The 16112-nt window shown below is 45.1% G+C and overlaps 1 protein-coding gene across 1 annotated transcript in view; it reads left to right on the top strand.

Moving 5' to 3' along the window:
* The window catches only part of PLXNA4 (plexin A4), a 462846-nt gene extending 446936 nt beyond the window's left edge, over positions 1-15910 (top strand). The window contains exons 31-32 of the mRNA XM_074903539.1: positions 7592-7742; positions 8489-15910. Of these exons, the coding sequence (XP_074759640.1) occupies positions 7592-7742; positions 8489-8584 (247 nt within the window). The 3' untranslated portion in view covers positions 8585-15910. The remainder of the gene's footprint in view (positions 1-7591; positions 7743-8488) is intronic.
* The last annotated feature ends 202 nt before the right edge of the window (positions 15911-16112 follow it).

The following is a 16112-nucleotide window of genomic DNA, read 5'->3' as shown; positions in this document are numbered from 1 at the left end:
GTTGAGTAAATCAGAAGAACCTTAAATCAAATGAACTTCTTTGATGAAGAAGAAAACTCTAAGAGGGCAATTAGGCAGTGGTAGATTGTAACCCAACTTGAAGGCATTCTGGAGTAAAGACAGACTCCTGACTTTTAAAAGGTCTGTTGAAAGGGTAGCTGAGCTGGGTTACTCCAGGCCATCCTTCTGCAACTGCTGGTTTCTCAGTGTGGAGTGTGCCTTTAGGAATCACAAACCTCAAAGCAGGGAATGAACTTGGCATAAGAAGCAGCCATGAGTGAAAGTACATTCCTCCAATCCTTCGAAGATTAGTTTTCCATCTCTTTAGATTGTGAATGTATGTTGGGAAGGGAATAGCTACAGATTCTGGCCTGACCAAAGGTCTACCTCCACATAGTAATCAACTGGGAGTTTGATTTCAACAGTCCCTTTTTAATGCTACGGGAAGCAGAGGTGGACTCTGCCTGTTGAAACAATCCCACTGAAAAATCCTGACTTTTGGGGTAAATGAATTTCAACATTCAAATTACATGCCCAGGGCTCTTTCACTGTGGAAACGCATGGCTGAACAGTATCTAGGTGCAGCCACAACTTGGGTTTCCTGCCGAGGAAGGTGAGGTCTGACTGAGACAGGAGGACTAACTCAAAAAATGGGGACAGGCTATTTGGTTTTTGTTGAAGCTATGAAGAGTCAGACTATAGTTCTAAAACAAGGTGGAGGCTTTTCAATTATCATTATATCAGTCTTTTGAAAAAAAGAGGAAAAGAATGGGAACGGTAGACCAGATTCTCATCTGACTTCTATTAGTAAAACTCCATAGGCTTTGCTGAATTTATATTAGAGCAGCTTCAGATCTGCATCTTTTCAAGTTTACTTCAAATGTCCCCTTTGAGCCTAGAAATCTGGAGAACTTGGGAGCATTTGATGCAATCCCCAAGCAATACAAAGGGGAGCCTGTTCTAATTGGGACTGTCTCATTAGCATTCATCACCACACTGAAAAGATGACAAAGGGCTGTGGCTGACCTTTCATTTCTCTCCATGCTGCCAAGCTTATGATAACACTTGTTTGAACTTCATTAACACCATTTAATTGCCTGCATCACAATCAATACGATGTTTCCTTACCAAAGCCTGGCATGGAGGCAGAGATGTGGGAGACTCAAAAGGGGCAGAGCACAAAAAAGCAGAAGCCAAAGAGTTTTCCCATCGCACACTGGTGCCCAAAATACCTGAAGTGCTGCAAGGAGAGGAACCGCTGCTTTTTTTCTCATCCCTGCAGGGACTTGGTCTCCTTTTGGCTGCTTGTTGTCCATTAAAAATAGCCCCTGAAAGAAAAGCTGAAAGTCAAGGGAGACATTGCAAGTGTTCTTAACACCTTGAGAGTCTTCCAGTGAAGACTATTCGAAATAGATTTGCCAGGTTTGGGATGCAAATACTTTTAAAGTGACCCGATCCATGGGATTCAGCATTATAACATCTACACTTTATTATGTTAACCTGTGTACAAATACTACCTGGCCTAGATATTGGTACCCAGGTCCTGGGTCCATGAATTTATCTATTTCCTTTTTCTGAACCAACTATGTTTTGCATGGTGTTAGCCTTCAGATGTCAAGGTCTTAAGCTTGTTGGAAAATGCTGTGGGAGTGTGTTTTGAGTGCTCAAAATGGATAGTCTGTACCCATTCAGGATCTAACCTACATAACTTGTCAGCCTGTAGTTTCAGGACTCTCTAGTCAATAGATGGTCTCCTCTAGTGCAGTGTTTGTGATGTCTGTTGGCCACTTTGCAGCAAGCTTTAGAAAGAAAGACAAATTGGACTAGTTTAGTACAATAAAGATTATAAGCTGCGTGCACCCTAACATTGTAAGTTATTGAGGTTTTAAAGAAACACCGGGGTGACTCCAAGGTCTTTGAAAGAGAGCATCAAATGACAGGTGCAAATCCTGGCTCTACTTTTAAAAATGTAGTTTTCTGTGTCTCCTTTTTCTGCCAGAAAGAAGGCTCAAGATATAACATACCAAGGGTCACGTTAGAGGGGTGTTGTCAGTAGAGATAATAAAAGCCGGTGCTGGAAGGGGCCTCAGGAGGTCAACCCAGCCAGCTCCTGCCTCAGGGCAGGATCAGCTCTGTCTAAAGCCTTCCTGACAAATGCTTCTCTACCCCTTTGTTAAAGGCCTCCAACGACAGAGCCTCTGCTTTCCTCAGGCAATCCATCCCTGCGCTTCTCTGTCCTTCCCAGCAGAGTGTTTTCCCTGATGGCCAGTCAAAATCTCCCTGGCTGTAATTAAACCCCATTCCACCTCATTGCATCCCACGGGGACAGGGGGTACAGCCCATTCCCTCCCTCTCTGCTGCAGCTTTTGGTGCATTTGAAGACTGATCGCTTGTCTTTCTTCAGTTTTAGTCTCCAAAAACCTCCTGATGTTTTCTCATCACAGGAGCATGCTGTTCCTACATAGTGCAGTTTTCGGCAGGCAAGATGAAAATGTGTCTATACGCAGAGAGCACAGCCTCAGACCCACACATCTTCTGCACTGAGATGACGCTTGGAGAGTTTCTTCTCCCAGAGAAACTACCTGTGCATCAATTCATTCTTAAGCCATTGACTCGGTGCTGCCCACCCATTCTCTACCATTTATTCCAAGATGAAAAGCAGCAGGAAAAGCTGTGCACATGCAAAATAAAATCATTGCTCTAGCTAGGGGATGCATATACAGACAGAACTGTTCCCTCAAGCTCTTCAAGGCAAATCTGTGGAAGAGCTGACAGGTCTTCAGCTAACTCCGGGAGCCCTACCTTTTGCTTAGCTGTCATGCTATTATTGACAATGTCCAATCAGTGTCCAACAGCCTGGCTTTGAACTTCTCTCCGAAATAATATCAGCCTGAGCTAACAGAGCCTCATGGCTGTCTGTAGCTGAATCAGCACAAACGCAAACTTTGCAGCTCAGATTCCTCACAGGAAACTAAAATTGCCATGCTGTGTCAACAGAAGAACTGGCAGCATGCCCTTGCATTGCTTCACTTCATCCCATAAAAGAGCTGGTCACTAGGTCGCGCCTAAGCTTTCCTTCAGCCCTTCTCTGCTGTAGCGGTCCCCCAACATCCCTTCCACGCATCTCTTCCTCCCTCAGTGGTCTGGATACAGCCGGCTATTGCATAACCCTAATTATGTTATTGCTGTAATTGCGTCTGCCGTCTGCAGCACATGGATTCGTTACAAGCTTTTCATATGCTAAAATGATTATTAATGAGCGCAGTCCCAACCCAGAGACGGCACAACAACAGCCATGACAAAAAGATCTTTTGGAAGGCAATTAGCTCCATGCTAAGCTGCCTAAACTGCGGCCGCCGTGCTGGAAAATTTCAGACTGAAGAGGAAGCACTGGCAACACAGATTTTTTTTTTTCCTTCTCTTTTGATGAGTTAATGAGTTACTGAGTGGCAGCAGGCACAGTAATTCTTGTGAAACAGCTCCACGAGGGAGACTTTCCTGGTTGGTACCGAAGGCAAGAACATTTACCCCTGACTAAACAGAGAGCAAGTTGTATTCCCAGGTCAGCGTTGTATTGCTTTCCTTAGAAAAACAAAACAAAACAAGCAAAACAAAACAAAGACAACTCAGGGAAAGAGGAGGATGTGAAAGGAACAAGAACAATTATTTTTGAGAATAAGAGGGAACGCTACTATATACTGGTGCATTCCAAACCCTTTGCCATGCAGCAGTGGCAGTGGATGGTCTCATGGGGTCTCCTGTTCAAGCCAGGCTGGGGTGAGTTGCTGTGATACCTACGAAATCACCTCCTATGGTCTAATAGTAATCCTCACATCCTCCATCTGAGTTGCTGATGTGCCTGAGTGATGGATTTACCCAAATTTCTCCGGGGTTTTATTGCTTCTGAAGTCTAATGAATACATTTTCTGACACATCAGAGAATGAACAGCCTTGAGGTAAGAACTCGGGCTCCTCCTGTGATTCAGGGGAAACTCAAGCACATAAGGCATAGATATGCATCTATGGATCTTCTAGAAACAACTGGGAGTACAGAGGAGGTAGCAAGTCTACAGCACCAGGCCAGCAAGTAGTGCACATCTGATGAAGTAATCACCATTTTCCACTTTGGACTCACTGTCTTGAGCCTTTGGAGACAGGCTAAGCTAGATTTGCTGCTTTGCTACCTTTCTGTCTCATTCAGAGGGAATCTGGCTTGTTCTCGTCTTCCCAACCTCCTGCTGGCCTCTGGGGCTGTGGAAGTGTGAGTCAGTGATCTGTCCATGTCTTAGGGGAGATCTGGTGGCCCTCAGCTTAAGGGTGCTCACGGGAGCAGCACGGTGAAAGACCATCTCGCTCCGCTGTGCGTTGCCTCACAGTTCAGCTATGGTGTAAGTGAGAGCTGTCAACTGCCGTGGCAAAGGGAAGCAGCACACAGGCAGCCTCCAAATGCCAGCAGTGAAAATGTGAGGACCTCTGGGGTTTGGTGACAGCGTCACAGTGGGTTTGAAGACATTAGGGGTATGCAAATGACAGAGAGGCCCTAAGTACCTCCGAGGATCTGGGCTCAGATAGAAGGTAAATAAAGACTCAGCAGGGATGTTGTCATCTCCCTGCTAGGATGCTTTAATATACACATTCATCCTTTCTTTAGATAGTGCAATGATGGCTTCATTAGAAACACTTCTGTATAAACAAGTCATTCGGCCACGGCAGAGTTCTGATGGAAGAACGTTATATGTCTTCTCCGTGTACAAGCAGCTAGGTTTGACTATTGGTACATGTTTTGAGGGTTTTTTTCCTTTCTTTTTCTTTTATTTTTCCCATGAAACACACTCCCACAATATCTTGGTTTATAGTCTTAATGGGAAACAACTGTTCAGGTGTGTGATGGCCAGGGAGCTGAGTCTGGGGGAGAGCAGGACATGGTGGTGGGTCCATGACCCAAGAACACTAAGGTCACAGCTTGAGAGGCTGTCATGGCTGGAGAGGCCTCCAAGCCCTGAAACTCAGTTTTTTGCATCCCATGCTTCATTTCAGGGAGCACTGCGTGCTGCTTTTCCTTGTTCAGATGAGTCATGGGAGTGTTAAGCTGCTGGGAAAATATCTCTGCAAGGCTGGAAAGGGACTGGGGAGCTTTCAGACCCTTGTGAGTCACAGACTTGGGAGAAAGCTGCTGGCAGGTGAAAGGGAGACAGGACAAACTTGGAGAAGCAGACGATACATGTGTCTGTGTTTCACTTTTTGGAAGCACTCTATCCCTACACCCACTATCCTGCCACCATGTGATGTCTAGCTGAACCAGAGAGGAAAAGGAGCATTTCAACTGGTTGTTAGAGCCAGACTTGCAAATACAATACAGTACCTCTGCTTTCCTCCACCGGCCTCATTTATTTTTGCTGTGATGTAATCCCCTTCACTTTTCATTTCACCCGGCAGGAGGGTGCCTATGCAATATTCATGAGGAGCTGGGCTCTTCTCCATGGGCTCGTCTTATGCACCATAAATCAATGCATTTCACTGCATTGCAGGCTGTTTTTCTTCACAAGTCTATGAACTGCGCTGGTTGCACATGGACAGAGTTTTATTTGGCACACCTTGCTTTTTGGCCATAGGACTGTTTGTCAGCAGTGTGCTCTGGCTCTGAGGAGTCGGCAATAGCACTGTCATGGGTGCCACCAGTTCCTGACACTTTCTCTTGTCAGAAGTCCGTGCAGCACAAGTCTGATTTTTGTCCAGCTGCTGCTGCTGAGACCTTTTTGAGTTTTTCTGGGAGTGGCAAAGGTCTAGAAATATTTATTCATCCTGCTCACCATCTTATCTTGGAGGTAGTTCTGCAGGACAGGTCCTCACAGGATTTCTAGGTGCCTGCTTTACTTGTTCACAGATGACTCTTAAAGTCCCCTTGGGGTTAGGCAGAGTGTAAAGCAAAATCAAGCCCAGACCACTCATCAGTGGAGTACTGGGAGTGGGCAATATTTAGACCAGGGGACTGAGTTAGACTAGGATATTTGGCTGATCCTGAGCCCACAGTACAAGATGCTAGGACTCCATGTCGTTGTGCATACTGGATGTTGCAGTAAAGTTAATGAGGTTTGCATGAGTGTTTATGATAAGCCAGGGTCTAGCTTTGGAAGCAGTCAGGCTAGAAGACTACACACAGAGCTGGAAGAAGGACCTCTGCCTCCTATGTCTTTCTTTTCAAAGGGTTACATCAACCCCACTCTGAAAAACCAGGATAGCAACTGAGACCAACCCATTGCGATTAAATCAGGATGGGAGTGCCGGGCACAAACCCAGACTGAGCAAAACTGGAGTTTTCTGGTGTGGAGGGGTTTCCTCTCAGTGCGCTTGCATCGTGCTGTCTTTCGTAGGAGACTTCAGCAGCTGCTTGTCCTGCTCTGTCATAGGGAGTATTTTCCCACTTGTCTGACTGAAGGATCCTTATCATACAGCACTTCAGTGTCCAATTTCTCTGCAGTAGAAAACAGCCTCCATCTCAGCAGGTGTCTCAATGCTGTTTACAGGACACCTGTCAGCTCTTTTGGTTCCCCGTCCCCTCTGCCTCCTAATTATAAAATTGTGGATTGCTGCAGCTATGGGCTTTTTTTTTTTTTTTTTTTTTTTTCCTTGTGCACAAAATGTCAAATTGCAGAAATTAAAAATGTAAATGATGGCGTCTAATTAACCAGTTGACAGCAGAACACAGCTGCGAGTGACAGTGACTGATTACCTTCCGCAAACCTTGTCCTCCAAGACCTGCCTTACCCAGGGGACGAAGGACATTGAAAATAGCAACTTCCTTAAAGAGACATTGCTCTGATGATGAAGCCTTGTGGGCAGTGGTTCTGCAGGGTCCATATCCTATGGATAAAGCCCCAGTTTTCTTGAGCTCAAGGGGAGTAATGTTGACTCCTAAAGAAATCAGGTTTTCCCCAGTCAGACTGGGGATGGGAGTGTTGAAGCCTGTCGCCACAAACTATAGGGCATTATAAACTATTAAACACTGAACAAATACAAACTATTAAAATGTAGGGCAAAGGGGAGATGCTGAGCAGCAGAGGAGTTGCTGGAATCGACTGGATTCAGTGCGGGAGGCGGATGGCGTTAGCAACGGATACAGATGCATCAGTGTGAATGGTGCAAGCAAGCATGAAAGGGTGGGTTTTTTTGACTATGGGAGTAAAATCCTGAGGGCTCAGTGGACAGCAAGATCAGCTGGGCTTCTCTGTGGGACTAGAGGCAGGGCTCAAAGCCCTTGAAGACCTGCCAAATGAATCCAGCATCAGTAGGTACTGCTTACTTCTTTGATGGCAAGGAGAAAGTTTGCAGGATGCTCTTTGGGAATTCAGTCTTGGAACAGACTTGAGTCAATGCAACACACAGCTGGTGCTCAGGAATGGTGCTTCAGTAATTTCTACTTTGTCTGGGTCATCTCCCTTGATGTAAAAGAAGCGCATGACCAGGTATATCATTGATGCACCAGAAGACCCTGAGTGTGCTAAGTGTGTTCTTTCTCCTTATCGTTGGTGGCTTTCATCTCCTGACTCTGTGCTCTCTCCTCTCAAGAAACACCTCTATTTATCTCTTTCAGGTACTATTCAGACATTGCCAAAATGCCAGCAATCAGTGACCAGGACATGAACGCATACTTGGCTGAGCAGTCTCGCATGCATATGAACGAGTTCAACACTATGAGTGCGCTCTCAGAGATTTACTCCTACGTTGGCAAGTACAGTGAGGAGGTAAGAGCCTTGGATGGAGAAAAGCAGTTGCAGGACCGTGGGACAGCCCACCCATTCCCAGGGCCCAGCATGTGTCACAGATAACTATCTTCATCTTGGCTAGGGGCATGATGGATTTAAGGAATGAAAAGCAAGGCCTGGGGTCTGGAAAGGGAAAGTCTGGGATTATTGGTCTCCCAAGTACTCTTCCATCCAGATCCCTGTTACTTTTGTCTCCTCTTATTGATCAATCCAATCTAGCTGGGTTTCACTAGTTGATAGTCAGATGTTAGCTTGCTACAGAGGAGCCCTAGGTGAGCTCTGCATCACATGTGGCCAAAAGTCATTTAAGCATGTGTGCCCAGCGCCATTACAGACACCCTAAAGCACCCAAGAATGGTCCAGCAAGCACGACACAGGACTTAAAGATGACCAGCATGGTTCTGTGTGTTGAAAACCAGGTGAGACCCTTTAGGACATCTCAAATGGCATGGCAAAGCAATGAATAAAGCTACTAAATAACTGATTTCCAAGAATCTATCTGATTGGTTGCAATCTAGTGGCCTGCATTTAGTCACGCCAACCCCAAACTGCCTGCCTAGTTTCCTGCTGGCTGACTGACCTGCTCTGCATGAATTAAGCTAAACCTGGGACCTACAGTAGAGAAAGTTAACCCTCATCTGCTGCTATAAGATGCTGGACACAGTCTTTTGGGGCAAAACCATAAAATTAAAATCCCTATCCCTTCTTTCTCTCTCCTTTTCCAGATTCTGGGAGCCCTTGATCAAGATGACCAGGCTGGGAAACAGAAACTTGCCTACAAACTTGAACAAGTCATAACCCTCATGAGCATAGACAGCTGAGAACTGTCCTGCCAGGGACACCCTGGGAGGGATAAACCAAGTCGTGCCTCACTCAAGATCATCATCTTTACCAAGTGCAAGTTTTGATCGGCTGTAAGCAGAGTCACCTGAACAGCGCTCCTCTCTCTCTCTCTCCCTCTCTCTCTCTCTCTCTCTCTCTCTCTCCCTCTCTTCTCTTTCAAAGTCTATGGACAAAATGACAAAGCCCCAGGGGTTAAAAGAAAAGACTGCAGAGGAATCTTGGCTCTGGGGACATCAAGACTTTCAGGTGGAGCTCTCCTTTTCACAGCTTCCCCTCTGCCTTTGCTCTAGAGAAAAACTATTACACACAAAACAAACCCCACAAACCCTCCCCCCACATCACATCATCACTCTGCAGATGGGAAATTGGGAGGTAACTTCTGTCATGCTGCTTTAACTGCCCTCCAAGGGCTGTAGCCTCTGGAGCGGACATGAAAATGAACTCAGTATTACTAAAAGTCTCCCCAAAGGGAAGGCAGCCTGCCTTGCAGGGATCCTGGAGGGCAGGAGCAAATCGAGATCCTCTCCTGCAGAGCCATTGCAACTCTATCTCTTGATAGTGACCCACTGGGAGAGGAACCCCAAGGCTCCCCCAAAAATGCCACAGCTCCGTCCAGAGTGAGACCATTGTGGCTCTTACCTGCCTGGGCAAACGGCGGTGTAGCTGCTCTCTTGGGGCAGGGGAAGGGTCAAGAGGGGAGGATGAGACCAAAACTCCCCTGCCCATGTGTTTCATATGGTTATTCTTATTTTTCAAAGAGACCTGTGTCCCCCTCCGTCTTTCCCATTGTGTCCTGTTGGTTGTAGCACTGCGGCAAAAGTGCTCTCTCTGCTCAGTGGCATCACGGTGGTGGTTCTGTTCCTTCTGGCAATGGACAGCACAGCATGTCCCTCGTTCCCACCTCAGCCTGGAAAGCAAGAGCCACAAAGTCTCATTTTGTTCCAGGCAAGGAGCTCGGCCTAAAAAAAACAACCAGAGGGATTTTTTTTTCAGAGCTGTTAGTTGTTTCCATGTTGTTTCCTCAACTGGAACAAAGCTATTGTTTCATCGTAGGTTATGAAGGATATTGAAGGGCTTGCCATGAAGCAAGGTGGTGCATAGGACTGATGGTAAAACCTTCCTTCAAAGCCACTCCTAAGAGGAATTGTCAGCACATGTTTTGGAAGGAAATCTTGGAGGAAATCCAAATGAAACACTGCAAAATATTCTTCTACCTAGGTACCCCCAGCCGAACTGCATGTCTTCTGGAGGTCTCTGAACCACTGTAAGCTCATCTGCCTTTTGGTGCCAGCTCCTGGCCTTTCCTCTTCTCCATTTCTGGAACCAACAGGCCATGCTGAAGGCACAGTTGCTGTCTGGGAAGGATTTGCTCTCTCTTTGCACTTCCTATCCCTTCAGAGATCACTGTCCCAACAGGACAACTGTGGGTGATTACCCTGTCCTATCCTCCGCTCAGCTCCTCCAAAACAACATCTCAACCTGTTTCATGGCCAACCGAAGAGGAGTGAGCTCCCGTGTCTCTTCTGCGTTTGGCTATTCTGTTCATACAGCCGCCAGCCTGGATAACACCATGGTTCAGCGGAGTGGGAGACCCTCAGGGTCTTGTACACCATGGAGGCAAAAGCTGTGTCTGGATTCATCTCACCAGAAATGAGCAGAGCTTACTAGCAGATGGAGGAGTGGCTTGATGCCACGGTGAATCAGCCCACATCCATCTCACACCATCCTCAGCGCTGCAACCTGGAGCTACTTTGCACCTGGAGGGAGGAAGGGGTAAAGACAGGGTGTGTAAATTGATTACAGAATGAGTGCATTTGCTTTTATTCATGCCTCTTGCTAACAAACCAGAACCTCTTCAGAGTGACGGATGGTCAGTGCATCTAATGGGGGATGTGGTGCAAACAGGAGTTAGTCAGCAAGCGGGTTTCATTCAGCCAAGGAGATACACACGTAGGCAAGTCTTTCTAACACCATTTAAAGAACAGCAGTCCAAAACTGGACGTGTCTGTGGGGAGAATATCACAAGATTCATATTGAAACAGCAAACTTAGGGACACGTCTTGGTTTTAAAACCCCAGACATTTCTCTCTTGATTATAATTATTATTATTTTGTGCGTGCGTGCGTGTGTGTGTGTGTATATCTGTGTGCGCGTGCGTGTTATTTCCTTTTGATTTTGCTTGCTTTCTGTTTGATTGCTGAGCTGATGGACTCATCATGCACCTTATGGACATCTCAGCATTTTTAAGAGGCCTGCGCATTGGGGGTGATTTGGGTTTGGTTGGTTCTGCCATGGTTTTGTTGATCCATTTAGTAATGTCGGCGCATGTTCCAGATCCATTGATTATGGCTGTGAAAGTGGGGTGGAAGTCCCACCAGAGCCAGTGGTAAGAAAATTACAACAACAACACAAACACAATATTTTTTATAAGTACATAAAAAAGGAAAATTAAAAAAAAAAAAAAAAAAAAAAGGAAGAAACCAAAGGTTTTGACAAACAAAGTGCCACAAAAGAAAAAAATATGGACCCTATTGTCATGCCTTGTACTCACAGCTGGATTGTAGGAGTCTAAGGACAAATAGCTGGCTTGGAGGGAAGTGGTTATGAGTGATGGGCTATACTGCCTGGACATGCGCACGCACATGAAAGGAAGAAGAAGCTGGTTTTTTTTTTTTTTAAAAAAAAAAAAGTATCAAAGTGAACTGGTGTAATCCTGCACTGTTACTGAAGTCAGACGAACACCACAGGGGAAATCTGAGACTCACCCTGTTTCTTTCTGATGTTTTCAGGTCTGTGTTTTTGTTTCATTATGGTTGTTTACCATTGTTATTATTTTATTTCTTCTTGTTGGTACGGCATTTTTCATCTGTAATATAAATATATATATATTTTCAAGAAAAACTTGAACACCTCAGAGACACTGAGAATGAAACACTTAAGGGAAATGGGAAGTGCCACGAGATTGGTGTCTTAACCCTTCCCATGTTCCCATTTAGGCATTTTCGTTTTTTTCTCCACCCTCTTCTTTCCCCCGTCCCCGGGATTTGAAAGAAAATCTGTATTTTGCTTATCTTTCATCTCCTCCTTGTTTTTCTTCTTGTTTTTCTTTATCTGGTGTTTGATCTGGTTTAGGTTTTCGTTTGGAAAATGTGCCAGAATCGTGATGTAAATGCGTGGGCTTCCTCCTCTGTCCCCTTCAGTGCCCTCCCCATTTCCAGTCACTATCCCAGCATCCCCCAGTCTATGAGAGGTCTTGGCATCTTTCTTCCCAGCCTCACCTGTTGAGCTAACTATTTTTTAAGTGCATGTAAAATACAACTGAAAACAAAGACACAAGCAGAAGAATGAGCCCTACTACAACATGGATGAGTTATTTTCCTCTTCCTTTGATTTGTTTCCCCCCACCTCTCTTTCCACCCTTGACTAAAAATGTCCAATAGACAGTACGCCACACTGTTTTTCAAGCCACATGGACACAACCGGAGCCAAAGTCCCTAGAAATCAATGGACAAGCTCCTAATATCCAGAATAGGCCAGATGATTGGCTGATCTTTGTGGGTATTTCTCAAACACTGCAATCATGACAATGAATGCTAACACTTGCAGCACCATCGTCAGTGGGGAAGGGGAACTCATGAAGACTCTCTGTGGTCCTACTGAGAGAGCTATGATTATTTCTTCAGTGCAGAGTTTGGTCTGGGACTTCGCAGCTGGGTTAGAGAAACAAGAGGTGAACAGTTCCTCTGCAAACACATCTTGTCCTCCCCGTGAGTGTACCCACCTAACAGTGACACGCTGAGCTGAGACACATCCATCATGTCATGTGCTTTTGCAGACTGAACCTTCCAGTAAACACTGTTGTGGGAAAAGCTACATGTTTTCTGGAAGATGGTGCTAGAGATTGTGATCATTCGATGTAGCGCTGAGGGATCTGGTGTAGTTGGGAACTGTCAGTGTGAGGTCAGTGGTTGGACTGGATGATCTTCAAGGTCTTTTCCAACCTAGATGATTCTGTAAATAATTATGTAAATAATTCGAACAGACAGCACGAGAGAACTACCAAAAAGGAGAAATACATCCGCCCAAGGGCATCTTCCTCTCCCAACATGCCTCAGTCCTTCTCTTCCCACTCTTCATTCTGTTCTGAACGTATCTGAAGGTTTGGTCCAATCCAGCATACACCAGCCTCACTCTGTTAGGTAAGAGGGCTTTGCTAACTTTCTCATCTGTAGTTTTACCACTGCAGTTGTCTTACCACACCCCTTTGACACTGGAGACCATAAACAATCATTATAACATGAAGAAAATTTACCAGCGGAATTTTGGTTGGCATTTGTTTTAATTGAAAAGTGATTATGAATGTTTCCAGATCTTGTGCATTAGCCCACAGGAAGGTGTTTGCCATGAAGGGAGAGAGACCAAGTAAATCACGTAATTGTCATCATTATTTTTAATAATGCAACTGAAAACTGATAAATAGAGTTTTAAGAGTCCAGTGGCCAGTCTCACTGTTGAGTCAGCCAACACAAAGACTACATATCCCTTCCACATTTCCTAAAATCCAGGATTCCTATGATATAACAACCCAACCACAAAACAGTTAAGAGGAATTTGTTTTAACGTAAGCCAAACCACAAAACATATATCTGTCCTTCCCCAAGGCTTTAGTGAAGTGCTTTGGAAAGAGACACTATTATGTGGAAGACTCTTCCAAACGAAGTTTGGAAACCTGAAAGGACTGAGTCCCAGGCTCCTCTTAGCAGGGCATACATTTGTGTCTCCACAAAGGACTCTTAAGTCCAAGGACCATCTCACACCAAAAAGAAAAGTCTGGGTTGCTGGAAATGACCAGCACTACTCTCTCACATCACCGAGCATCAATAAAACAAGTCATGCTTCAGCCTTCCCAGCAGCCTGTAGAAGAATTACTCTTGAAGCAGATTCATCTGATAGTGTGGACCATTGTCATTGTAGGTAGCTTGGCACTGTAAAAGAACTGAGAGAGAGGAAGAAAACTGGTCCTGCCTTGAAAACTCCTGAGGAAAGCTCTAGTGTGTAAGAAAGAGCTTTGTTCATCCATAGAAAGCTGATGCTTTCTAGGGTGGCCTTTGCCGATGTGGGAAGATGCCGTGACCAGCTGAGCACTTTGGCAGAACCCTGTCAGTCCCAACAAGGTGGGTTTTGTCCCTCTCTACTTCCTGGTTCAGCATTTAGCTAGAGAACCCCGACAGAGGGCACTGTACAGAAATGTGCATTGTGGCCCCACCAGGTTTGTGTCGGGTTTGGGGATCTCACCAGAAATTGCATCCAGGAACACAGTTGGCATATCCCCCACTCTTGGATGAGGAAATCAGTATAAAAATCCAGCTCTCGAATCCGTGGTGTTGTTTAAACGTCTCTGAGCCTCTGATAACCTGCTCTCCTGGGATGACCGGGGGAGCCCAGGAGTGGGTCTCTTTCTCCAAACTAGGGAGCTGTGTTCAGTTACAGGCTCATAGTAGACCGTGTTTCTATGTTGACATCCCTCACCATGACAGTTGTTGGGTAGAGAAGTGTTGGCATAGCCTCAGTGATTCCAGGATGACTTTGTGCATCTGATGAGTAGTAAAACAGTTGTTCTCCAGAGCAAGTGGAGGTGTTGGGCTGTCCTAGCTCTTGCCAGGCAAACTTGGTATGGAGCAGGCAACTGATGAAGCAAGTGAAACGTCATGGTGTGCACCTCAGCCTCCTGGCCATTCACAGCCTGAGTTTTTCTGCTTTGCACTCAGTGCTGTTCCCATTTCAGAGTCATCATTCGGTCTGTGGAGTCCTGCAGTTTTCCCTCACCTCTGCCACTGTGCAATGCTTCTTCTTACAAAAAAAAAAAAAGGTTGTGTTGTCTTACAGGGGATAACAGTTTTGCAGAGAATGCTTTGAAAACGGAGCTTGTCAACTGTGTTTTATTTGGGATGGCTCAGTTCATTACATTGTTAGAGAAACACCCAAGGGAACACAGGCTTACAGCAACAAATTAATTTGTAGAAAGATGTCAAAATAAAATAAAAAATTTACACTTGGAAAAAATAAAACCACCAAAAAAAACCCCAGCAAGGATATAAAGCTGCTTAGTCTAATCGAACTGTCATGTGTGTGATTTCTGTTGTTGTCGTTGTTGTTGTTTGTTCATTGGCGCTTCTCTTTGTGTTAATCTTCTGTTCTAAAAACAGAGAGTTTACCTCAAGAAAATTTCTTTCTGCTTGGAAACAGATCACCTCAAAGATACTCGCAGCAGAGAGCAGTGTGAAGGGAAGCTCAGTAAAACAAACCTGGGTGTGGAAAATGGGAAAAAAACCAGGACATTTAGTCTCTTTCAGCATTCTCTTCTCTTACTAGTGTGAGTTGGTGTGGCTACTTGACTCTGAAGGGAGCCTTTCGCCGTAGGAGAGTTTACTGTTTACTTTCAGATAGACTGAGGCACAAGAGCCAGTTGGAGAAATCAAGGCACGTGTCCAAGCTTGCAGTCCTTTCTGAAGTATATTAAGAGAAACTTGGTGTTTTTTAAAAATTCTGTGCTGCTCTTTCTCCAGTCCTTGGAGAAAACCCACTTTCCATCCCAGAGTGGGGTAAGGAAGCAGAGAGACTAGGTGCTAGCTAAATGCTCCCATTGTTTTCCCCAAGGAATCAAGATGAGAGGCAACTGGATTATTTAATGTCACAAGACAGACCCTTCCTAGTGTCTGACCCTGTGTCTTGGACATACACATGAGCCCAGAAGTCTCATTCTCTGTTTTGCTAAAGGTTCCACCTTAAATACAAAAATCAATGTAAAGACACATCCTTTCACTACAGTGTTACTAACAGCCTCAAAGAGATGTCAAGACAGCATTAGAAAGGAGGTTGGGATCCTTTTTCTTAGGTTGTTGTTGTTGTTGGTTTGATTTTCTTTTGAATTGATCCTAGTTAAAAAATAAATAAAATCTATACTATTTAAATTGGAATCCCGTTGTTACTTGGTAAAGGCAAAGCTTCTGTACCTTTGTTATAATTAATTGTATACCTGTGTATGTAAATATAAGGCATTCCTATTTTGCAGTCCAGAACAAAAAAGAAAAAAAACCTATTTGTAATATAGAATAAAGTTTATTAAAAAAAAAAATAAAGAAATAAAAATCCCCCAGGCTGTGATTGCTGCTTCCTGTGACCAAACGGAGCCAAAGAGAGGGAATTCAAGTGAAGGGGAGGGATGAGACTGGACACCATGTAAGTGCTCAAAGCAAGTCCACTTCACATCTGCACCATACGAGCCCTTTCCCAAGTTCAGGCTCTCCCACCATCCACAGTACATGCTCTAGAATTTCCTCCGGAAAGTCAGCACACATGGACGTTCTGGGCTTGGCTTCACACTCATGTCCGTTGGCCGGGCAGGTGAAGTGTGGTGGGAAGTGGAGTTCAGCTGGGCAGAGCCCAGCTACTAGTACAGAGGGCAAAGGCTTGGACATCGGCGTACTTCTGTCAACAAATGACTCT

Source organism: Athene noctua, chromosome 3 (assembly GCF_965140245.1).
Source record: "Athene noctua chromosome 3, bAthNoc1.hap1.1, whole genome shotgun sequence".
Taxonomy (NCBI): domain Eukaryota; kingdom Metazoa; phylum Chordata; class Aves; order Strigiformes; family Strigidae; genus Athene; species Athene noctua.
The sequence above is the reverse complement of the archived record's forward strand: the minus strand, read 5'-3'. Positions and strand labels throughout refer to the sequence as shown.